The sequence below is a fragment of the Anomalospiza imberbis genome, chromosome 25 (assembly GCF_031753505.1).
Source record: "Anomalospiza imberbis isolate Cuckoo-Finch-1a 21T00152 chromosome 25, ASM3175350v1, whole genome shotgun sequence".
Taxonomy (NCBI): Eukaryota; Metazoa; Chordata; class Aves; order Passeriformes; family Viduidae; genus Anomalospiza; species Anomalospiza imberbis.
The window spans coordinates 6360246-6383227 of record NC_089705.1 but is presented as its reverse complement, the minus strand read 5'-3'; the positions used below and the strand labels follow the sequence as shown (position 1 = coordinate 6383227).

The 22982-nt window shown below is 58.4% G+C and overlaps 3 protein-coding genes across 6 annotated transcripts; all 3 read right to left on the bottom strand.

Annotated features, from left to right (window-relative positions):
• Positions 1–528: 528 nt before the first annotated feature.
• On the bottom strand, positions 529–2405 carry SH3BGRL3 (SH3 domain binding glutamate rich protein like 3). Its single transcript, XM_068172503.1, is given in 4 exon segments — positions 529–1445; positions 1721–1888; positions 2185–2258; positions 2261–2405. Coding segments are annotated over 4 exon segments (438 nt in total). The 5' UTR covers positions 2391–2405; the 3' UTR covers positions 529–1379.
• Positions 2406–3166: 761 nt separating this feature from the next.
• CEP85 (centrosomal protein 85) lies at positions 3167–13175 on the bottom strand. 3 transcript variants are annotated; one of them, XM_068172497.1, is made up of 14 exons: positions 13073–13175; positions 12393–12536; positions 9727–10436; positions 8948–9081; positions 8013–8130; positions 7542–7727; positions 7025–7177; positions 6780–6934; positions 6441–6561; positions 5966–6016; positions 5773–5880; positions 5014–5242; positions 4568–4745; positions 3167–3912 (listed from the first exon to the last, which is right to left on the bottom strand). In XM_068172497.1, the coding sequence occupies exons 1-13, from the start codon at positions 13125–13127 to the stop codon at positions 4582–4584; spliced, it is 2328 nt and encodes a 775-aa protein (XP_068028598.1). In that variant the 5' UTR covers positions 13128–13175; the 3' UTR covers positions 3167–3912; positions 4568–4581. The 3 variants fall into 3 exon arrangements, with proteins under 3 accessions (XP_068028598.1, XP_068028600.1, XP_068028601.1); XM_068172499.1 differs by lacking the exons at positions 3167–3912; positions 12393–12536 and having other exon boundaries at positions 4216–4745; positions 13073–13142; XM_068172500.1 differs by lacking the exons at positions 3167–3912; positions 12393–12536; positions 13073–13175 and adding an exon at positions 10758–11633 and having other exon boundaries at positions 4216–4745.
• Positions 13176–14902: 1727 nt separating this feature from the next.
• CNKSR1 (connector enhancer of kinase suppressor of Ras 1) lies at positions 14903–21946 on the bottom strand. Of its 2 annotated transcripts, XM_068172537.1 has the most exons (20): positions 21880–21946; positions 21441–21598; positions 20949–21139; positions 20789–20873; positions 20581–20622; positions 20205–20504; positions 20070–20129; positions 19660–19728; positions 19254–19373; positions 19006–19091; positions 18176–18548; positions 17978–18008; positions 17695–17867; positions 17536–17609; positions 16724–16795; positions 16557–16630; positions 16294–16358; positions 16125–16215; positions 15429–15610; positions 14903–15358 (listed from the first exon to the last, which is right to left on the bottom strand). In XM_068172537.1, the coding sequence occupies exons 1-20, from the start codon at positions 21929–21931 to the stop codon at positions 15155–15157; spliced, it is 2502 nt and encodes an 833-aa protein (XP_068028638.1). In that variant the 5' UTR covers positions 21932–21946; the 3' UTR covers positions 14903–15154. The 2 variants fall into 2 exon arrangements, with proteins under 2 accessions (XP_068028638.1, XP_068028637.1); XM_068172536.1 differs by lacking the exons at positions 21441–21598; positions 21880–21946 and having other exon boundaries at positions 18176–18324; positions 18415–18548; positions 20789–21423.
• Positions 21947–22982: the final 1036 nt, after the last annotated feature.

The following is a 22982-nucleotide window of genomic DNA, read 5'->3' as shown; positions in this document are numbered from 1 at the left end:
ATTTCAAAGGCAGGGTAGCTGTGGAAGCTCAGAGCTCTTCCCAGACCCCTCTGACCAGGGCTGCACAACTCAAACACAGGAAGCAAACCAGCTGCTTCCACAGCTCCCCGTGAGCAGTGACTCAAGCCACACAGCTCTTCCTCAGCTTCCTCCCTTTTCCACCTGTAGCAGATTCAGGAGCAGCTGTTTCCCTTGCCCCTCTGTATCCTGGTCTAATCTTTCTGCCAAAGGTTTGTTTTTCACTCCCACGTCTGGCAGAGGCTGTCCCTGCCCCGGGCTGCCACTGTCACCACGCAGAGGAGAGGAATGCTCTGGTACCTGTCACTGCTGCGCCGTAGGACATTCAGACACGTCCTGCGAGCCTTTGATTAGCAGCAGCAATCTAGGGTGTTAAGATCTTTGTGTCAGGCTGCAGCAGCAGGTACAACCCACTCAGCTGGAAATGACTCACAATCCTTAGGGAGGGTGATGTTTAACCTGTAGCCAAAATAAAACCGAATTTAAAAGAAATGCAAGAGTAGCGCTGTGAAAGGTACAGTAACATTTAATAGCATCTCGGAAGACAACACTGGTTATAAACTTGCTTTTTGGCAGGAAAACAAAATGCACTTGGTCCAGGATTGCAAAAAAGCCAACACAAAGAGGAAAGATGGGACAGCTGGAGCATCAGCTGTTCTGGGGCAGCCCTGAGCCATTAATGCTCACCAGGGAGCCCGGTCAGGGTGGAGGGCGGCCAGAGCAGCACACATCCCACTTCCAGCCCCACCCATTCCCCCAGGCAGCCTTCGCCCAGCTCCACCGTGGTGGGCACTCAGACCCAAATTCTGTGCAGTATTTTTGCATTAAATTAAGACAAAAAAAACCCCAAAAAACAAAAAAACAACTCTTTAGTTAGTTGCCATAATCTCTGCAGTTGAGATGAAGGGGGGGGGGGAAAGACAAAAAAAAAAAAAAAAGGAAGTGAGGCAGCAGAATTTACAATTTTAACAGCAACTGGGAGAAGTGGGAAGTACCATGCAGCCCTAAGCCCTTCCCTGGCGAGGCAGAGGAGGGGGCTGAGGGCCAGGATCACCTCGCACGGCCCCGGAGGCTTTGCTGTTTACAGAGGCACTGGAAGCTGCCGCGAGCCAGGCCCAGCTCTGCTCACAGGCCAAGCAGCGAGCGTCACACTTTCTTTGGATCCCTCTGAGATGATACCGGGGTTAGGCAGGAGGGAGTCGGAGGCAGCTGCAATGAGGAGTTTTGGTCATGGGCTTTTCCCTGTGCTGGGATACAGGTCGTGGTGCCAGGACAGCACTGACAACCTGGAGGTGAAGGTGGTCGGAGATGAGGGCGCTCAGGAATGCAGGTAGAGTCCAGGATGGGAGGGGAAGCAGGGCTCAGGCCAACTTCAGGAACTCCTGCAGAGTGTTTTGCTCCACGGCTTCCACAAAGAGCTCGTAATCCTGCAGGGAAACGCCACACCGTCGCTCACGAGGCAGAGGGGCCCTGAGCCCCTCATGGCACAAACTGGTTCACAGCCCTGGCACCAGCTGGTTGTGCCAAGCATGGCAGGACAAAGTGGGCACAGCCCCACTGCCACCCAAAGCCCCCCGCAGCACCTGCGCCTCACAAGAAATAACTTACAAAGCATCCTGAACATGCGTAGCCAAGCCAAGGACAGGACACCAGCCACCACCCAACCCCAGGTGCCAACCCCGGCGGGGAGCACGAGCCTCACCCCGCAGTACTGGTCCCCGTTGACGATCTGGGGTGGGATGGCTTTGGGGTTGCCTGCCTTGGCCCTCATCTCCTCCCGCAGAGCGTTGTCCTGGGAGATATCCACCAGCTCGTACTTGATGTTCTTCCCGTCAAGGATTCGGGTTACTTCGCTCTGTTGGGATTTGATCTGGAAGCCGGGTGGGAAAGGCAGGTTACGGGGAGATGGAGAGGAGCCCGAAGGGGGGGCACACACCCAGCGTGCCAGCCGCGCTCAGCACAGAGCCCACGGCGCGGACCCCGCCTGCGTGGGGGGACACCCAGCACGGAGCGGCGGCTTTGGGGACACATGGGGACGGCCCAGCGCGAGCAGGAGAGAGGGGACACCGAGGATGGGGCGGGGGGGCTTCGCTGCTGCACGGAAGAGAGACGCCCACCCCCGGGAAGAGCGGCCCCGGAGCCGCAGCCCTGCCCGCCGGCGCTCACCTCCCGGGAGCCGGTCACCGAGGTGCTGTAGACCTTGAGGCTGCTCATGGTGCGATCGCGGCCGCTCCCAGCGCCAGCCCGGCCGAGGGAGGGACGGAGGGAGGCTCGGCGGGAGGGAGGGCCGGAGGCATGGAGGGAGGAGCGGCAGCCCCGCCGCCGCCCGGCATGTGACTGCGGGGGCCAATGGGGCCGGCGGGCCCGGGCATGCGGCCTCGGCGGGACCGGCCCCGGGCCACCGCCCCGGCGGCACCGGCGAGCACCGGCACCGCTCCCACCGGGCACCGGCAGCAGCCCCCGGTCCCCAGGCACCGTCCCTGCCGGGAGAGGCACCGGCAGCAGCCCCGGAGCTCCTCGCTCCCCACCCAGGACGGCCTCGCACGAGTGGGTCAGAGCAGCTTTATTTGATATTCCAATACTCGATACAAACAAGCGCTGAGACAGAGGCTGGTACAAAGACACTGTGCCCAACGGGACCGGGCACAACACGGGGGAGCGGGGGCACAGGGAGGAAACGCCGTCCTGTCCCCCTGGGCTGGGGTGTTCTGGAGCAAAGTCCCCAAGACTGCCCCTGCACCAGCAGCAGACAGCACACGGGATCACCCTCTGGGCCAGAGGGGCTCAGCTGTGCGGCAGGATGAGGAGAGGACGTGCCCACGGAGGGGACACAGGACCTGGGCAGCCCAGCTGCTGGAACAGCGCCAGGCAGCAGCTGAGGTGGTTTCAGCCACAGTAATCTCATCTCAGAATCACCTCTGCAGGGGCAGAGTGCAAACCCGTCCTCTCACAGCACCCATGAACGAGATCTTGCACCCCCAAAGAAAAGGGGAGAAGGAGATGGTGCCCAAACCCCCTAAGAACCTGCAGGAGCCAGCAGAGCTCCCGGCTGTCAGGACAAACAGCTTCAAAAACAGCCCTGGAAATGTGCTTTGCTCAGTACACAGCACCAGCAGCCTGGGGACAGACACAGCCAGGAGCAGAACACCCAGGGAGAGCAGGACAGACAGACAGACAGACACTGCTGCATGCTCCCTGTGCGGGACAAACCAACCAGTTCCTGGCCACCATCCCCCATGGTGGCCAAACACCAAGAACAAAACAGATTTGGTCTTAAAATATTAACACAAAGGAATAACAAAAGCATTTCTGCCTAACCCAGGGCTCACAGCCCCAACACGAATCAAGAGCAGCCAAACACAAGTGTCAGCAGGACTTTTCCCTGTCACCACCTGGTATCTTGCTCTTAAGATGAAAACCCAGGTTCCACCCTCAGACTCAGTACTGTAAAGCTGTCACTGGGGTTAGGGAGGGTGATGGTACAGTGAAACTGATCCCTCCCTGATCCATTTAGAAATCCCATTACTTGCAGAGGAGAAGAAAGGAGGGACAGGGCTGTGACAAAGCCCAAGTGGCCACTGCCTTGCAGGAAGAGCTCCCTGTGCCACCCCCTCCACATTAGGACCAGTATGGCTTTCTCCCAGTAAAGCAGAGGTGTGTCCCCAGGGGCACAGAGGCTCTTGGAGGCTCTGGCAGGGGCCACAGACACTTGGAGCTCCCCAGGATTGTTTGTGATGGCTCTAAAAGGCTGTGAGAGGGAAGAGCAGCCCCTCACCTGCCAGTGGATGCATTAGGCACGGAGCAGAGTGGGGGCAGAGGGTTCTTCCAGCTCATTAAGGCACTTCAGCGTCAATCCACTTCCTCCGCGGTCTGAATCACAGCCCACTCCCAGTGCTGTTTCAGGGGGACAAAAGGCTTAAGGCTTCTGGGGTAACAGTGCCCAGGGGGATCATTTCCAGAGTCTTTTAGTGTTGCTTTATTCCTCAACTCATGCTGGCTGCTGAAAGACACTGGTTGCATTACCTGAGGAAAGCAGGTCCTGCTCCATCAATCCAAGGCAGTAGCACCTCGATGTAAATGCCAGGAGTGGAACTGGCACACCTGCCTGCCTGTGGAATCCAGATAGCCCACAAACACTCTGACAACCCTCTGGTCCCACAGGACCTGCACAGGGAGGTTATCAGCCAGACCAGGGCATACATTTCCTTTTAGCCATTATTTTAACTGTCACGCTTGCATGTTCAGCATTTGACATGCCTGGAAGGCAAGTCAGAATTCATCTCCCAGCATCAGAGACCACAGCAGCTCCAGCAAACACAGCATAAAACACATTCCACAAGATCAAAGCTACTGCAAAGCCTGACACCGAAGCCCTGAATTATCCCAGTCAGCAGCTGAACACTTCTGGCAACAAACCCCCTGATTCCTCAGAGATCAGAAAAGTCACACATCCTGTACCCGAGCAGAGGGATGGTAAAGTGCTGAATAGGTTTAGGGTTGTAGGAGCACAAGACTCCCGAGTGTTTCAAGTCTTCATTCCCTGTCTTACTTTGGGAGTGTTCTTTACTGGGTGATGCAGTTGTCTCCCATGTCCTGAGCGTATCTGTCAGATATGGCAGTCCTCAAGTCCTCCACCTCTTTGTGAAGCTGTTTTACCTCCACCAATTTCTTGGCCAGTCCGTCAGGGCTCAGCAGGTCATCCTTCTCCTTCACAGGGTACTGCACAGCTGTGGGGTCAGAGAAGGGAGTTTCCTCACATGCAAGGATCACACACATTTGCAAATCAGCCAGAAAAACCAACTCACATTTGCAAAAGAGGTTCTACTTAACATTCAGTTATTACAACATGCACCTTTGAATCAAGCCAAGCACAGAAAGAGCATTCCAGGAGCCCAGAAAGAGCACTTTCCATGCTCTATGTGAGTTATTTAATTCTGCCACAGCACAGGAACAGAAGGGTTTGTTCTGCCATCGCTCAAAAGGAAACGTACTTACAGTGAATGCCCAGGAGCAGAGAGAGGTTGGGGTCCTTGCCCTGAGCCCTCTGGGTGACAATGCTGTAGACAGACTGCAAATCCTGCAGGCAGCTGGCCAGCTCCCCGTGCAGCTCCTGGGCCAGGCGGGCTGTGTCAGCAGGCAGGGGCTGGGCCGTCAGCTGGGCCTGCCGGAGCCGCTCCTGCAGCGTCAGGTTCTTCTCGATCAGCTCCTGGTTCTGCACAGACAGCTGGACACAGGGACACGGCGCGTCAGGGGCAGCACTGCCACACTGAATGCACCTGCTCCGTGATGGGAGCACCGAGGGCAGGAGCTGGTTTGCATCCAGCCCGCCAGGCCGTGGCCAGAGGAGCGAATGTCACTGCCACGCGGGGCTGGACCGAACGGGGCTGGACCGAGGCCAGTGCAGTAGAAGTTCCAGGAGGTGGTGCACCCCAGCAGTGGCCGTCCTTGCCTCGAGGGCTGCCGCTGGGAGGGGGCTCTACCCGGCCCTTCAGCCGAGGCTGTGCTTGGGCTCCTGTTCTGCTGCCCCCAGCTGGCAAGCTCGGCCTCCTCCATCCCATCCCCATGAAGTTCCCGAGGCACAACCTGCTTCTCCTGCTTCCCAGCAGGGCACACAGCTCCTTTCACAGCCCTGACAGGAGAACTAACTAGCAGGAAGCAGGAGAGATTGAGCTGCTGACTAAATTCAGGGCCTTGCTCAAAGACAATCCATTGTTTGTTCAGTGCTACACCCGGGCGCTCCAAACACCCCCTGACCTCTTTCACGGCAGCCCGGAGCTGCTGCAGAGCATTTTCCCTTCTCATCGCCTCCTCTTTCAGAGCTTGGCTTGTCCCCTCTTCCTGGGCCACCTGTTCTTCCAGGTTCTGCAAGAGACCATGGGAACACAGTAAGTCTAACTCATTTCACAGCATATTCTCAAGACCTGGGTCCCTCCCCGTCACCTCTCACCTTGACTTGCAAGGATAACTGCTCCATCTTCTTCTGCTTTTTGTCCACAATCTGGAATTAAAAGCAGAGGCATCAGAAGTGGCCACCCAGATCCAGTAATATCACCAGGAATTCTCCTTCAGTAGGACAGCATCTCCTCTCCTTCACTTTCCTGTCCATTTACTGCTCTAATCACAGATGCTCTGAGGAGTGGACTTGGATAAAAGGCACCATTAGATTTATCAGCTAAAACCAGACATTGTATTCTTGTGGTTTTCCTCTCCCCTCTTCTGCCTTCTGCAGCTTCTCCCCAGCATTACTGGAGAAGTGTGTGGTTATCACATCAAGAACAGCTTTTGGAACCCTGCAGTCTGGAATTCCAGGAGCTGCTGCTTCAGTGCAATTGTGTCTTTAGAAGTCCTCGATTTCATCTGAGTGCTTGGTGTGACTCAGTGGAAGGAAAAATGTGTGATTCCTGACTGGGACAGCCCCTCACCTTCCTGAGGCAGTCACACTCCTTCTTCAGAGAGTCATGCTCCATTTTCTGCCTCTCCCCATCCTGGGCAGGGGGTCCTCTCTCTGCATTCTTTGCATACTGCTGCAACTTGTCCTGCAAGCTGCAATTAGCAGAACACCACGGGGAAAAAAACAGTTTTATTTACAATCTCTCCCTTACTTTAAGGAGGGAAACAATACGAGGAGTGAAATTAATTTCACCTCAAATGTCAGTATTGCCCTGTTTCAATCCCAGCCCACCACCAGCCAGGGCTGTGCATCACCCTCCTGGTGCAGCAGCTCCTGCAGTGCCAAGATGAAGCTGATTCCTCATTCCTACCTGCGCACAGTGGACAGAAGCTCCATCTCCTTGTGTTTTTGGGTTTCCAGCTGCAGCTCTTGCTCCCTGAAAGCAGCCTGGACATCTCCAAGCTCTGTTTCCAGTGCCAGCACTGTTTCCTGCAGGGCAGTGGTCTTCAGTTCAGATTCCTTCAGCTGCAACAAAAGGGGAGCAGATGTAACTATAGGAAAGTCACCTGAGCAAGTATGTGAAGAGCCAGCATTGCAGCCCAGAGGAAGTTTCACCTTCTGACTCTGTTTCTGGTGGTCCTCAAGGGTTGGAAGATCAGCCAGGTATCGTTCCAGGGTCTCGATTCTCTGCTGTCTCTCTCTGCTTTGTTCAGATTCCTTCTGGCATTTCTTTTTAAGGTTATTAATGTGTTTGTCTCTTCCCTTTACCTGCAGGGACAGTTACAGACAAGTTTAGTTTATTTAATTTCTTATTTATTCCTCAGTCTTCTGTATGCCCACTCATTTAGCTTTTTGCACACCACACAATGCTGAAATACAAGATCCCCTTAACTATCTTCTGCTCATTTAGCTAAAGATAAATAAGCAGATTAAAAAAACGAGATTTTTTTTGGTTAAAAGGAGAGGCACTGAAATGCTTCTAACTGCAGGAGGAAAGGCTTTTGCTTGTAAACCATAGTCTACAACGAGATGAGAAAACACCTGCAATTACAGACTACACAGAAAAGTTTCACCTCAGCACTACACTGACAAGAAAGCACACCTTCCCATCTCTATGACAACAGAATCATACCCTTTCTTCCTGCTTCTTTAACTCCTCTGCATGTTTCTGCACCGTTTCCTTCAGGGACTCCCGGACCAGCTTCACGTCCACCTCTGCAGCAGCCAGCTTCCTCTCCAGCTCAATGTTTTCCTTGCTGAGGGACTCGGTCTTCTCTGTGAACTGTGCTCGGAGGAAGGTGTTCTCCCGCTGCAGCTCCTGCAGGCACAGACAGCCCCTGAATTTGGGGGGGTACAATCCCTCCCAATCCCCAAACACCCCTCAGCCTCATCTGAAACAGCACCTGCCAGTGCTGCCAGGTGTTGGCATCACCAGCACAGCTTTAATCCAACCAAAGGAAACCTCAGGGGGCACAGAGGTGATGGTAACTCCACACAAGGGATAATTTATCATTTGACTCTGCACAGTCCTGCTCAGCCAACACCTCAGCAGCAGTCTGGGCCATTGGATTCAGCACCTATTTCTCACTGGCACCTGCTGTACCTGCATCCTCAGCATGTAGACGTCTCCATAGGATGCTGGGCAGCCCAGCAGGGCACTGTGAACCTGCAGCTCACTCTCCCGGACCTTCTGCTCCAGCTGGGAAATGTGCTGCCTCTGTCTGTAACAAAACAGGCAATTCACTGTTCTCAAACATAGAGAGCAGCAGCACAACACCAACAGAGCCACCACAGCACTGCTGCTCCACACAGTGACAAGCAGAGCAGGAACAGAACTCTGCCACTCATGGCTCCCCTGCAGAGAAATAAAGGTGAACACTTTGACCTTTTTTACAATTCTTATTAGCTTTTCTTCCCTTCCCTCACTTCAAGAGCCTTCCCCCAACCACGATTACAGATAAAACACACAAGCCTCGCATGTTCTGGAGGACCCAGCTAGACTCTGTGTAACTCTGGAGCTTAGCAGTGAAATGAACACACAACAGATGACTCAAAATAAGGAAGAAAAAGTATTTACAGTCCATGTGTTGAAGGTACTTTTCATTAGGACTTACTTTTTCAAAAAGCTTGTGCACCACTAGCTTTAGATGAGAGAAATGTTGTTTGTCAGCCTCAAGTCACAAAAACCAAGTTTAAAATACAGGTCTCAAGGAGCACCCAAAAAGTCCTTAAGCAAAAGAGGCAGTTATTTTGACATTCCAGATAATCATGATGTGAACAGAAATCTTTATCCCTTATAAAACACAGAAAACCACAACTAAAATTAATTTGAGCCCTTCAGGATCATTGTCCTAATTCCAAGAAGGAGAGAAGGGCTCAGGTTGTTCTCTAAGGTCTATTGTTCTTTGCAACAAAACAGTACCAACTGGGCAAAAGGGACTCTGAGAAATGAGCCTTCCTTGGTACTTTCCCAACCTTTCCTTTCCAAGTGGAAATGGACTGGAGTCTTTAAACCACGTGTCAGTATCAAAGGCTCACCTGTCAATGAGGAGCTCTTTCTCCTTGAGCAGGTTTTCATTGGAGTTCAGGATATTGATCCACTGAGCTGGGTCAGGTGCAGGCAGGGATGGGGAATACATGGAGGAATGGGGGCAGGTGCCTCCATTTTGTAACTGCAAGAGGAGACAAAACAAGGAGGGAGAGGTCTGTGCCCCACAGGGGTAATTGCAACACTGCTGCAGCTATTTTGCACACTGTGTGCTCATCTGCATGCCAGGGCAGGGCTATTTCAGTCTCTGTTGATGTCCAAGAACAAGAAACTTTGCCCAAGCACAACTGGAGATTAACAAATAATTTTAGATCACTGTGCTAGCTCGCTGGAAACAATTTGTCTCCATTAGGGTACAGCTGGTGGGAGGGGGTAAATAAACCGTTTCCACCTAATAAACTGCAGCTAGTTTCATGCATTTTTTCAAAAAAGTCTTTCTTAACCCTAGATACAGAATAAAACCATTGTAGACACTGCTTAAAACCTCTTGGCATGCTTTTTCTTCCCAGTTTCTATCAGACAGGGTATTTCAGCTCTTGATCTGGCAGGTGGAGCAGCCCTGTAACATAATCCAGGGCTGCTCTGCACACGCAGCGTGTCAAACGATACCTGTGACACCACAAGCTGTAAAAACAAACCATTAGGAGACTTCTGCTATCACTCAGGGAGAAGCAGGAGACATTTTCCCCCTGGCTCCTTAGTCTGGGGCAACAATTCCTGACTACAGAGACAGGAAGGGTTTCAAACTCACACAGTCACAGCTGCCTACCTGCATCTGCTCCACCTGCAGCCGCACTTTGTCCAGCTGCTGCTTCCAGGCACTGAGCTCGCAGACTCCCTGGTGGGGGTGCAGCGTGCAGCCTTCCTGCATCCACGCTCGGCCTGGGGGAGCTGCTACAGCTTTGGGATAGAAACTGTTGGCCTGGAGTCCCGCTGGCATCAGCCTGCTCCCGCTGGGCCACGGCCCGTCCCGGGGCTCGCAGGCTCCGTTGGCCCCCGGCGCCTGTTTGCTCTCTGGCAGCACCTTGTAGTGGTCCTTCCCTGCCTCAGAGCTTGGGTTGAACTTCTGGCACCTGTGCAGAGGGTCAGTGCACAGACTGTCCAGGAAGAGAGACTGGTTAAGGGTCTGCTCGATGGCAGGGGTGTCAAACTTCCAGGCGCCTTCTGTCCTGGTGCGATCAGCGGCAGGAGGCCAGCCGTGCTCACAGCCACTGTCCCCCGAAGCCCTGCAGAGACGCAGGAGGTCCCTGGGTGGCACCTGAGAGGTCTTCCCGGCGTTCAAGTCCCCGTTCCTGGCGAGCCCTGGGCGCTCAGGGGCAGAGCCTGGCTTTGCAGAGCTCTGGGAACAGCCCTGGTCCCCGGCAGGGCACAGCTTGGAGGGCGAGGCACCCAGCGTGGAAGGCATAACGTGGGCTGTTGGAATGGTCACCTGGGTTTTGATGGGATGGAATGAGGAACCGCTGCTGGAATTGCAGAAGTCTAGGGGAACAAGAAGAGTGATCACCTAATTACAGTCCTGAAAATACAATCCTCCAGTGAGCTTTCCAAAATGATTTTCAAACCAGTTCCTTTCCCACTGAACATGTCCTCCTAAGCAGCAGCATGACTCAGGCACACTTGTGTTCCCCCTCACTACAAGTTTCAGGAACCTGCTGACCTTTTCCTACTACCACAGGAAGAATCCGAGTTTAATCCCGATTTTTAATCCTTGTTTTTAAGCTAGTCTTGACTCAGTAATGTTATCTTTCTCTAGGCTTAGAAATCAAGTCCTTGATGCTGAATAAAAAGGCTGAAACTTACTGATCTGAACACTGAGCCCGTGATCCTGCTCCGCCCGTCCCACAGCTCAGCGACTCCGGCGCGTGAGCAGAGCTAACAGGAGCCTTCCCTGAGCCCATGGTGAGCCTCCAACATCGCTGACCCCGAGGATCTGACCTTCCAGCTCCTCCAGGACACCACAGCAAGAGCCTGTCCCAGAGCTGGAGCAATGGCTCTCACCTACGGCCACAGGAAGTGAGACAGAGCTCCCGTCCTGCCAGCGGGGCACCAAACCTGGCTGCAGGAACTCGGGGTTATTCTTAGCAACTCTCAGATTTCCATACAGCAACAGCAAGGGCTGAGAAAGGCAAACAGCAAAGTGCCCGTTCCCACTCCGTGTCCCGAGACGTTCTGTGCTGCAGGAACTCCAGGATTCTCCCAGGAACACACACTTGATTTCCTCATGGCTTTGGCCAAAGGCCCATCCCCACGTGATGCTCCATCAAGTCACCCTCCCACCTGTTTGTACCCTCCAAGCACTGCTACAACAGTGAATAAACACTACAATTTGAATACAGCCCAAATCAGACTCTGCAAGGACCAAAATCACACCACAGGAGAACTGTCACAATAAAGGCACTCAATCCTTTCATCACAAATGAGCAGTGAGGGCAGAAAATCTCTCAGCCACAGCTTGGCTGTGCCTGGGGACTCCAGAGAACACCATGCTACTGGGCAGCTGCAAGCACGTTCACCTTGGCAGAGGGAAGAGACAGCACCATTTCCTTTTACAGCCCCTAAATTTATCCCCTGGTGTCACTGGCAGGAACCCGAGTTCCCTGACCAGCAGGTCACGTGGGAGTGCTGCAACCCCTTCCTTGAGTGTGCTGAGGGTCCTCACAACAACATTTCTGACTCATGTACTGAGCTCAGCGTGCCTCAGCAGCAGCCAGGGCTGCAGGTCACCCTCGGCTCTTACACCACGGCTGTGACATCACCAGTGCCCAGAAGGGTCATTTCCCAGAGGAAATCATCTCCCCTGCCCCCAGCTGCCAAATGGCTGTTTTGTTATCCTGATGGAACACTTAAACACGTGCTCCTGTAATATTTCTAGCAATACTTCCAACAGCCAGACCTGCTAAAGCCTCCACTTCACTGGCACCTTACTGAGATCTACAGCTCTTTCCACAGGCTCCCTGGAACACATGGATGTGTGAAGTGTTTTAAAGGAACACCACAAAGTCCCCCATGAGTGAAAATATAATCAATAAAGGTGAAAAAACCAGGTGGAAAGGATTGCTGGGACCAGAAATTTCACAGAGTGTGCCTCAGCTGAAGGCCAGGCTGCAGAGTTCTCAGCTGTAACACTGCAGAGCCAAACACTTCTGCACAAAGGCACCTACAAACTGTTTCCTTAAAAAAAAAAAAAAAAAAAAAATAAGAAATCACCCAACAGACTTGCAGATAAATCCCTCACTGGACAATAACAGCCAGCAAGTCACCAAGGTGGCTTTTAATCGGTTAAAAGCCCTGCAGGGAGACAATAACCAAGCTCAGGGAAACAGCCAGTGTCCTCCACACTTGGTTACATTGCAGACACCTGGATTTGAAATAGCTGCAGACACGGTGGCAGGCCGTGCCCCCCCGGTTTCGTTGTGACCCAGTGGTGCCCCTCACCTTCCGTGCTGTCCGAGCAGGAGGTGCCGATGCCGCCGTCCCCGCTCTCGGCCACGCTGGGACAGCGGCTCAGGCACGTCAGGGACACCGTCGGTGTCTTCCACTCACTCTCCAGGAACTTGCTCTTCTGACAGGTGCTGGGGTCTGGGGAGAAAAAACAGGGATATTTATGCTTTAATTAAGCCATATGTAATTACCAGCGCCTCCAAACCCCTTTGCTTCGCTCCCTGTGTTCCTGTTAAAAAAAAAAATCTTTTGGAAAAGGAAATGGCAGGAAGCACAGGGAAGTGAAATAACATCAACAGGAGACTGAAAAACAATCTTGGTAAGGAAAACAGACTGCAGAGACTGTAAATTATATTCCCATTGATTAGTTTGGTCATGTTACACCCAGCTGGTGCTCTGACTAGAAAGAGCAGCAGCACAGCAAAACTGGGCAAGTTAAAGAGGTATTTTTGCATTAACTCTATAAAGAACTCTCCCAGATTCATCAGTTATCAGCTTAGGGGAGAAAGTCCTCACCAAATGACTGCTGAAAAAAGCAGGCAGGGTTTGAAAATAAAGTCTTTTTTGAACAAAAAAGCTTCTGGCAGAGAGTCTTCTGAGGGTAATGTGTCTCCTCAGAGAAAGTGAAACAGGATCTGACAGCAGCAGGGCTTTGGAGAAAGGACTGTCCTTACCCAATGGATTCTTCTGCAGGAGCCTCAGGTCTGGATCTTTCTCAGAAGCAGCCATCTTCTCTATCTAGAGAATTGGATAAATGAATAAAAATCTTACTTAGGGGAGTATAATCCACACCCTGTTCCCACTAACCAAGCAAAGGGTACACACAGCAGCTACTCATCAGAGTAACGCAGCATTGAATATTTAATTAGCTTATTCTACCAGTAATATCTGGTTTTTCCCTGCAGCAACACTTAAAACCAACAACAACAACAAAACCTTGCAGATTTTCTTTCTGCCTGAGAAAGGAGAATTCCTGTTTGCACCATTCTCCAGGCATTCAGCAGCACCTTCCAGCTGTTATCCACAAGGCAGGTATTTACAGAGCACGGTACCTGCATGCTGAATCCGTGTCTAGAGACTAAAAATTTCTCTTTAAAAGTCTTAACTCCCTACCAGATCATTTCTGCCCTCTGTAGAGGTCACTGAGCAACTACATGAGGAAAGAAGTCCCTCAGAAATCAGCCTTTCTGTGCCATGAATAGCAATCTTTATCTGCCCAGAGTTTTGGGTTAATTCATCTTGCTCTCTGAGCGCTTCAGTGAATTTCCAGTCTCTGAAAATGCAGGTGCAATTTACATCTGCACACTGGAAATTCAAGGCCTCTACAAACCCACACTCAATCCCCACTCAGCAGCTGTTACAGATTTCTGTTAAACTGATTCAAAGAGCTCAGAGAAGACATTAATTCCTAGAAAACACTGGTATACCCAGGTGTTACAACCGAGCAGAAACACTGGGAACACAACACGAAAATGAACCAGAAACGGCATTTCACCCAGCAAAGAAATGAAGCACTTCTACACAAACGTAGTGCTTATTATGGTTAATTTAGCTGGAGTTAATTTAGGCAGATAGGCCTAATTTTAGGCAAATTTCTGACGGGCTGGAGGTCCCGGTCCTTGAGGGTAGGGTGAGGGGACCGATCCTGAGGAGCCAGTCCGGAGGGTCTGGGGGCTCAGCACCTGGTGCAGAGACGGCGGCGAGGGGGTGTCGGCCCTGTGGGCCCGGTCCCTGACGGGGGAGCGGGAGGCGATCCCTGAGGGGCTGGCGGGGAGAGGCCAGGAGGAGCGGGGAGACCGGTCCCTGACGGGCTGGAGGGTCGGGGCTGCGGTGCCGGTGCCCGGTGCCGGTGCCCGGTGCCGGTGCCCGGTGCCGGTGCCCGGTGGGTGCGGCCCGGGCCCGGCTCCGTCCCTCACCTGCCGCCGCCGCCGCGCCTCTCCCGCCACCCCCGCGCGCCGCGACCGTTACCTCCGCCGGCGGCGGGCGGGGCAACGCACACGGGGCGTGGCTTCCTGCCGCCTCAGCCAATCGGCCGCCAAGGACACGCCCCCCCAGCGATACCTCATTGGCTCGCCTGAACGCTGTCCCCGCCCCCGCCGCGGCGGGCTCCGGCGGGGGAAGAGTGGCCGCGGGCGGCTCCCGTAGGGCGGGCGCTGAGGGGGCTCAGCCCGGGGCGGCGGGGACCGGCGGCGCCGCTCGATCTGCGCAGCGCCCTGCCGGGAGAGCGGCATTTGAGAGGAAACCGCCGCGGGCTGCACCAGGGCGGGCCGAGGTTGGACATCAGGAGGGATTTCTTCGTGGAAAAAGCGGTCAAGCACTGGCACAGGCGGCCCGGGGCGGTGGTTGAGTCACCGTGCCTGGGAGTGTTGGAGAACACGGGGATGTGGCGCTCGGGGCAATGCCAGGGTTACAGCTGGACGCCGAGATCCTGGAGGTCTCTTCCAGCCTAAACAGTTCCATGATCTGATGATTTCAGCGCCAAGGAAAACCGCGGCACGACCAGGCCTTGTCAGCACATTTATTTACAGCAGAAGAGCCCGCGGCTGGGCCGGCTGGCAGCACCACAGCAGGCACTGAAAATCCCCCTTCGCCAACCTGCAGCCAAGGCAAGGGAAAATTAAGACTGTCACTTAAAATTAAGGAGCCACATCCCCTGCGGGGGTGGCCCCTCTGGGGGCTGGGCCTTCCAAAACACGACATGTTGGTGAACACACGATGTGTTCACCGAGTCCTGCGGGCGTGGGCCTGGCGGCGTGTCAGGGCTCAGCTGCCTCTCCGTGCGGGCTGTGCCGGTCTCCGGCACCCCCCAGCTCGGGGCCCTGGCCCTGCTGCCCTGCCCAGCCCTCCCGCAGCTCCTGGTACAGCTCCTGGTGCTCCTCCTTCCAGCGCCTGAAGGTGTCCGAGGTGAGCGCGGCCTCTCCCAGCAGCTGCTCCAGGGCCTGCAGCTCCGCCAGCTTCGCCTGCCCGGAGCAACGCGCGTTCAGTGGGGGCAGCCGTGGGCAGGGGGCTTTGGGGGGCTCAGGGTCCCACCTTGAGCGTGCTCTGCAGGGCCCGCACGGCGTGCACCCTGTCGTTGATGTGCGGGTTCCTGTTGCGCCGCAGGAAGGACTTTCGGCACTGCTCCTGCGTCAGGGCCCGCCGCTGCCCCGTGAGGGACACCCCGCCCTGCCTCAGGCACCGCACCAGGCTCTCCAGGTCCTCCCCGGCGGGGTCTGGGCGAGGACAGGGGGCACTGGAGCAGGAGGGCAGCCCCGAGACCCCGCGGGGCTCCCCCGTGCATGGCCCTGCCCCAAAGGCGTGGGATCATGGAGTGGTTTGGCTTGGAAGGGACCTTAAAGATCGTCTTGTCCCACCCCTGCCATGGCAGGGAAACCTTCCGCTGTCCCAGGCTGCTCCAAGCCCCGTCCAGCCTGGCCTTGGGCACTGCCAGGGATCCAGGGGCAGCCACAGCTGCTCTGGGCACCCTGTGCCAGGGCCTCACCACTCACACAGGGAAGACTGTCCTTCTAAACCAATCTAAACCTACTCTTTCTCGTTTAAATCCATTCCCCCTTGCCCTGTCACTCTGTGCCCTCATAAAAAAAAAAAAATCCCTCTCCATCTTTCCTGTAGGCTCCTTCCTCCCGGGACGGTTCACACCCCAACTGGACTTACCCCCAGCACACCCAGAGGCAAAAGGGAGGGACACAAGGTGACAGGGGGGTCAGATGTCCCCCCTGCACCTACCCATGGGGGAGCAGGGCCGGGGGCTGCCCTGGGGGCTGCTGGCTGGGGAGAGCTGTGCCTTCTCCGGGGCGTTCTGCAGCCTCTTCCTTGGCTGAGGGAGAGATGGGGCAGCAGGTGAGACAAGGAGCTCTGTCCCTCTGTCCCCAGGGTGTCCCCCAGGGCCACTCACCGAGTCAGATCCGTGTCTGGGGGACTCATCATCAGGGTCCTCAGCTTCTGTCTCACTGTAGCAGTCTGGAGGGCGTGGGAGCAGACAGAAATTCCCTCCCAGGGCTGAGAACCATCCCAGCCGCCCCTCAGGGAGCGTTTGTCATGTTCCCCCAAACCATGGGCCAAGCTCCCAGCGGTGCCACGCCAGGGCTGTGGCACCAGGCACCACCACCCCATGGGGACCCCCTCCCATCGACCCCCAGCCCAGGATGGCCTCATTACCTTCCTCCTTGTCCGGGACTGCCTGGTGGGCCAGCGTGTACTTTGTTTTGGCTGCTACCAGGCGACTGACCCACCTGGGGAGGGAAAGGATGGACAGACAAGGGGATGAGGGTCCTGGCCAACCCGGGGTGGTGGGGCCAGTGCTGACCTCTGGCTCTGTTACTCACATGCTCAGGTCAGCCAAGGTTTCGGCAGCAAAGACAAAGGGCTTGTATGTCTGGTGGCACAGCTGGAACACGCTGAGGACAAGGGGGCGGCTGCCTGTGCTGCTGTGATGACACAGGGCCAGCCCCGAGCCCCCTCCAGCCTCCCCATCCCAACCCAGCTCCAGTCCTCAGCCTCATCCCAGACAACACCAGTAACACAGTGCAGGTCTTGCTCAGAGTGTGGGCACAGGTGCCAGCCCTGTGGGGACCTCACCAGCCCCATGGAAACCCCAGCAGCCCTGTGGGGACCTCACCAGCCCCATGGAAACCCCAGCAGCCCTGTGGGGACCTCACCAGCCCCATGGAAACCCCAGCAGCCCTGTGGGGACCTCACCAGCCCCATGGAAACCCCAGCAGCCCTGTGGGGACCTCACCAGCCCCATGGAAACCCCAGCAGCCCTGTGGGGACCTCACCAGCCCCATGGAAACCCCAGCAGCCCTGTGGGGACCTCACCAGCCCCATGGAAACCCCAGCAGCCCTGTGGGGACCTCACCAGCCCCATGGAAACCCCAGCAGCCCTGTGGGGACCTCACCAGCCCCATGGAAACCCCAGCAGCCCTGTGGGGACCTCACCAGCCCCATGGAAACCCCAGCAGCACTGTGGGGACCTCACCAGCCCCATAGAAACCCCAGCAGCCCTGTGGGGACCTCACCAGCCCCATGGGGACACGCAGGTGGTTCCCAGCAGGACACATCAGCCCGTGGCCTTGGGACAGCATCCCTCCCTCTTCCACCACCAGCTGGGGGTGAAAGTGAGACAGACCCCACTCACTATTTCTTCTTCTGCTCCCTCGTGCTCTCCAGGTTGTAGGTGGCCACGTTGATGAGTCCTGCAGCCCTCTCATCCTGCGGGGTCAGGGACAGCCGTGTCAGGCACCGGGAAGTGCCAGCTGCCCGGGCGGGGACGGGGACACCCCGTGCCCCCACTCACGTTGGGGTGGTTGTACCAGTAGAGCGTGTGGCCCTTGAGCACAAACCAGCACCGCTTCCACTTCTGGGCCATGAAGCCCACGTGGTCCTTCTTCTTGAGGAGCCACCCGTCGCAGTCCACCCGGCCCAGGTCCCGGCACGAGACCCGCCGGCGGCTCAGCCTGGTTGCCACTCCTGCACCACAGCCTCGGGGGTGTCAGGGCAGGGCAGGGGGAGCAGAGCCCCCCCGGGACAGCCCCCAGCCCCGCTCAGCCCGGCCTGAGGGCTGGCAGGGCTCTGCTCACCTTTTGGTCTGCGTCCCGTGCTCGGGCTGCCCTGGGCGGGGAGACAGATGAGATTTTAGTGACAGTGCAGGGGGTAACGGCAGGGCAGCGTTTGCTGAGCCTCCCCAGCAGCACCACAGCCCTTAGGGACCCCCGTAGGGACCCCCAATTCACACACCCACACAGAACACCCCCCAGCGTGGCCCCCCCAGCTCTCACCTCTTCAGGGCTGGGCTCTGCTCCCCCAGCCCCCGTGGCGGGGGCTGCCCTGGGGCTCAGCTCTGTGGCACAGGGTTCAGTGGCAGCAGGGGTGCTCGGGGGGGTGCCCAGGGGGGTGTCCAGGGGGGTGCCACTGTCCCACACCTCCTCTGCAGCACCTGTGAACAGCGAGCGGGGCTGCAGCCTCGTATCCTGGGGGGAACTGCTCCGTCCCCAGACACCCTCTGCTCCCATCCTACCCTGTCCAGACGGTCCCGGCAGCTCCTCCACAGCTGCCTGGGGCAGCCTCAGATCCCGCTTGTCCTCTTCCTGCTCCTCGTCAGTGTTTGGATCCAGGGCAGAGTCTGGTCCCGAGTCCAAGTCGGCCGCAACGCTGGGAGGAAAACGGGACCCCTGAGCCCTAAAGCTCCCCGAGCGCTGCCGGGGTCCCTGATGCAGCTCGGGCTGGAGCACCCACGGCGCTCCCTGCCCCGGGAATGGGCTGGAGGGGACGCGGTGGCAGAGCTCCAGCTCAGTTCCACCAGCCTCCCCAGCTCGGCTGCTGCCCGCGCTGCCGCTGGCTCTCTGCACGCCTTTCCATTCCGGGAGGGGAGAAGGGTCATGTCTAAATATAGTTCCAACCCCACTAAAACGTTACCAAGTGAATGAATTACAAACTCTCCTTTTTGTCATTCCTCAAGACTCCTGTCAGCTTCCCGGGCTGCTCGCAGGCAGCTGCTGCACTGCTGGCATCTCTCCCCCTAAAAAAGGCCTGGGAAAGGGCCCTGGGGGACCCAAACATCTCCCTGCTGGCCAGACTGGGGGTGTTGGGGTGTCGGGATGGAGCTCACCTGGAGGTCAAGGACACGGGGCTGCCCGGGCTCTCACCGCTCCTGGTGCCAGGGGAATCCGCAGCATCCAAAAACGCTCCTGGGGGCTGTGGATGGAGTGTCAGTGCCAGCCCCATCCCACCATGGACTCCAGAGCTTTAGGAATCTCCAGTGTGATGGGAGATGCCCATCGCTGAGCATCTCTGCCTGGTTCCCAGCGCAGCCCAGTGCGGCACTGGGGCTGGACTGGGAGCACTGGGATCACTCACCTGCTGCCTGGGAGAGGGGGGTGAGCCAGGCAGGTTAAGGGGGATCTTCTTCAGCACCAAAGTCACCTTGTCCCCCTTCTCCAGCAGCTTCCTCGCCAGGTTGACAGGTGTCCAACCCACCTGCAAATCCTGGGTGAGCTGTGGGCCACTGCCCTGGCCCCACAGGTGCTTCATCCCCCGAACCCACCCCAGCCACAGATCCCACATCCCCCAAATCCTCCTGGCAATGGCTCCTGTGTCCCCCAGACCTTTCCCAGCCATGGCTCCTGCTTTTTGCTGCCCATAACTCCTGCATCCCCCCACCTGAGCCCCAGTACTGCCCACACCCTCCCAGCCCTGCAGCTCCCTGTCCGTGTCCTCCGTGCCAATCCCAGCAGCACCCTCGAGCCCCTGACCCCCGACGCACCACGACCTGCTCGTTGACCTGCACGATCTCATCTCCGGGCAGGATGTGGTCCCCGTGGGCAGCCAGGGCCTGGGCAGAGAGGGGGTGCAGTGGGGTGCCCAGTCCTGGGTTCTCTCCCTCCCTCCCTCCCTCCCAAATTAATCCCACTCAGGATCTCTCCCAGCCAGGGAGAACCAGGGGGGTTAAGCATTAACCCCCAGAGCTGCTGCTGGGGTTGGGGTGCAGAGGGGGCTCCCCCATGCCCAGGCTGTGCTCACTCGTGGGATGAGTTGCACGGGCTCAGCCACAGGCAGCCCCCCTGCTCTGGGTCGGGGGAGGACAGATTAGGGCCCTAGTGTGGATCCCATGGATGGGGGTGTTCCCCACAGGGCATAAAAGGGGGTGACTGGGAGGGGCAGCCCCTCACTCACCTCTGGGGTGGTGGCAGATACGAAGTGCAGGCAGGAGCTGGTGGAGGTGATCTCAAAGCCCTGGGGGGGGGCCAAGATGGGGGTTTGAGCAGGAGGTCCCGAGGCAGAGGGGGCACTGGGCTGGAGGGGACTCACCAGTCGGGCGGTGAGGAGTGACTGGGGGCTCCCCACAAGATCAGCGGGCGCTGCTGGGGTGTCAGGGGATCCTGGGGGGCTGCTCCATTGGCTGGGGGGCAGCGTTGGCATGTCAGGGGAGGTTGGGGGGCTCTGCTGCTGGCCAAGGGGCGGTGTTGGGGTGCTGGGGGACATCGGGGGGCTGCCCTGTGGGCCGGGCAGCAGCGCCAGCCCCACACGCTGCAGCACAGCCCTGCGGTCCAGCAGCGCCGGGGGGCTGCAGCCCACGATGCTCTCGCAGATGCCCACGATGTGCTGGCACTGCAGGTGACAGCGGGGGTGAGGGGGGCCCTGGCAGCCCCCCGGGCCTGCCACCCCCTCCTCACCCAGCACTCACGATCTGCAGGATCCCGCTGTTCCTCTCGGCCGCAGGAAGGTCCTGGGGGACAGGATGTGGGGATGAGCACGATGGCGTGGCTCCATCCCAGCTGGGGGGTCCCGGTGGGGAACCCCCTGCACCCCATCTCCCGTCACCCCATTTTCTGTCCCACCTCCAGCCGGCAGAGCCCCGGGGGTCAGGAGAGCAGCCAGCCCCGGGCACTCACCGCCTGCAGCGTCTCTGCCAGCTGGGCACACAGCAGGATGATGTCCCGGCTGGCCGAAAAGTCGTTGAGGGTGGAGAACAGGTACCTGGGGGGAAGACAGAGCTCAGCCCCTGGAGTGGGGGGCACCCAGCACCCAGGGGTGCCCTCACCTGCCCCAGACCTGTTGAGCCAGGAGAAGAGTTCCTTGGCAGCCCCGACCAGGTCGATGACTCGGGCCAGGAGGGTGAGGGAAGGCGGCTGCGGGGCATCCCCTGCTGACATCCCCCCCTGCACCAGGTTCTGGATGCCCTGTGCCAGCTCCTGCAGCCTCTCCGTCAGTGTGCGCAGGCTGGTGCTCGCCAGCCCTGTGTCCTGGGGGAGACAGGGGTGCCAGGGGATGGACGGGCGGGGTGGTATTCAGGGTGCCACCTTCACCCAACGCACGGTGCCCCCATGCCCTTCCCTCTGCTCAGCTCAGGGTCTCCTCAGAACCCCTCTCCACTGTGTCCAGGGTGCCCCTGTGTCTCCACCTCCATCCAGTGCAAGGTGACCCCATCTGGCCCCTTCCACCCAGCCCAGGCTGACCCCTCATCCTCGTCCTTCAGCCCAGGGAACCCCCATGTCCCCCTGCTCCTCCCTGGGACCCCGCAGCCCCCGGGATGCTGGTACTCACCAGGTTATGGAGCTGCTCCGCGGCCTCCAGCAGCAGCTCCTGGTGTCCCAAGGGCCGCACGCCCAGTGCCTCCAGGACCCCCGCGTCCAGTCCCAGCAGGTCAGGCCCCGAGAGCCCCCAGGCCTCGAAGGGGTACCCCTGCACCACCGCGTCCAGCCCTGCCACAGATCAGTCCCCCCTGGCAGTGTCCCCGCTGGCCCCTGGCCGGGTGACCCCAGGGGTGACCCCTGGCTGATGGGAGGGTCGTCTCCATGCAACGAGTTCACCCGGCCTCTACCTAAACGGTGGGAATGGCCAGACCCCCTTCCCGCCCCCCGGCCATCCAGGGAATGCCTCTCCCGGGGAGGAGAAGCGGGACAGGAAGTACTGCCACCCCCAGCCACATGTCCCCAAGCTGGGGACAGCCCACCCCAGAGCCCGAGGGCGGCCGGGGACTCACCTCGGAGCCAGGCGGCCGCCTGCGCGGGGCCCCAGGAGCGCACGGGCTCCATGGCGGCGGGGCCGGAGCGGCGGCGGGGCCGGAGCGGCGGCGGGGCCGGAGCGGCGGCGGGGCCGGAGCGGCGGCGGGGCCGGAGCGGCGGCGGGCGCGGCTCTCACCTGCGCCGGGCGCGGCTCTCACCTGCGCCGGCAGCCGCAGCCCCATTGGCGCGCCCGGGTGCCGCTCAGCGCCGTGCCCGCCCGCCGAGGACGGCCCGGGACGGTGCCGTGGGGCGAGGCCGCAGTGAGTCACAGCCCGGACGGTGACACACGGCCGCTGGAACCCCAGGGAAATGACACCCGGTGTCACCCCCCAGGCGCTGCACGCAGCGAGGGCTGAGGCCTGACAGCACTTGTGACACCAGTGGGACACCCCCAGGTGCCCTGTGGGTGCAAAGTTAGGTCACAGAGACCCCCCAGAAGAACATGAGGGAAGGCCCTGCTCAGCCCTGGAGATTTGGGGTGTCACCCCCCGCCCAAAGCATAACTCATATCCCTTTACAGGAGGGGAAACTGAGGCAGCCCCATCCAGGCCTGCAGGGGGGTTCGCCCATAGTTAAGCCCAGCCCTTCAGCCCCCCCAAATCCACCCTGGGCTGGCCCTGGCCCCCCCGCCCGGCGCGTCCGCTCCGGGGAGCAGCGGGCGCTGATCGCGGCTGACAGCTGCTGCTCCGCGCCCGCCCGGTGCCTGCGCCCTGCCCGCGGGGCCGCCGGCACACACGGAGCCCCGCGCCGTGCTCGGGGCTCGGGGGGTCCCAGCCCCGCTGCTGCCGCCCCACGGGCCCGATCCCGCTGCTCCCCGTCTCGCCATGATCCTCCGCCCCCGACGCCTGACCCCGGGCTACTTCCGTGTGCTCCAGGTAAGGGGCGAGCAGGGCCGGGGAGCCCCCGGGGAGCCCCGCGATGCTGCTGCCCACGCTGCCCGCCAGGCCTGCCGGCCGCGGGAGCCCTGCCCGCCCGTAGCCCAGCTCACCGGGAGGCTCCACGTTGGCAGTGACGATGCTGCCGATGGGGGCCCACAGCTGCTGCACGGGGCACCCTAAAACCCACCCTGAGATGCCCAGAA

Coding starts and splice junctions, on each gene's coding strand:
- CEP85 (XM_068172497.1), bottom strand. CDS start 13,127: ATGGCTGCTTCTGAGAAAGATCCAGACCTGAGGCTCCTGCAGAAGAAT. Junction 10,437..12,392: donor CTGCTCGGACAGCACGGAAG/GTGAGGGGCACC, acceptor TTGTTCCCCTAG/ACTTCTGCAATTCCAGCAGC. Junction 7,178..7,541: donor TAAAGAAGCAGGAAGAAAGG/GTATGATTCTGT, acceptor CTGTCCCTGCAG/GTAAAGGGAAGAGACAAACA.
- CNKSR1 (XM_068172537.1), bottom strand. CDS start 21,931: ATGGAGCCCGTGCGCTCCTGGGGCCCCGCGCAGGCGGCCGCCTGGCTC. Junction 20,623..20,788: donor TGGCAGAGACGCTGCAGGCG/GTGAGTGCCCGG, acceptor CCTGTCCCCCAG/GACCTTCCTGCGGCCGAGAG. Junction 18,009..18,175: donor CAGAGCCCAGCCCTGAAGAG/GTGAGAGCTGGG, acceptor CTCCCCGCCCAG/GGCAGCCCGAGCACGGGACG.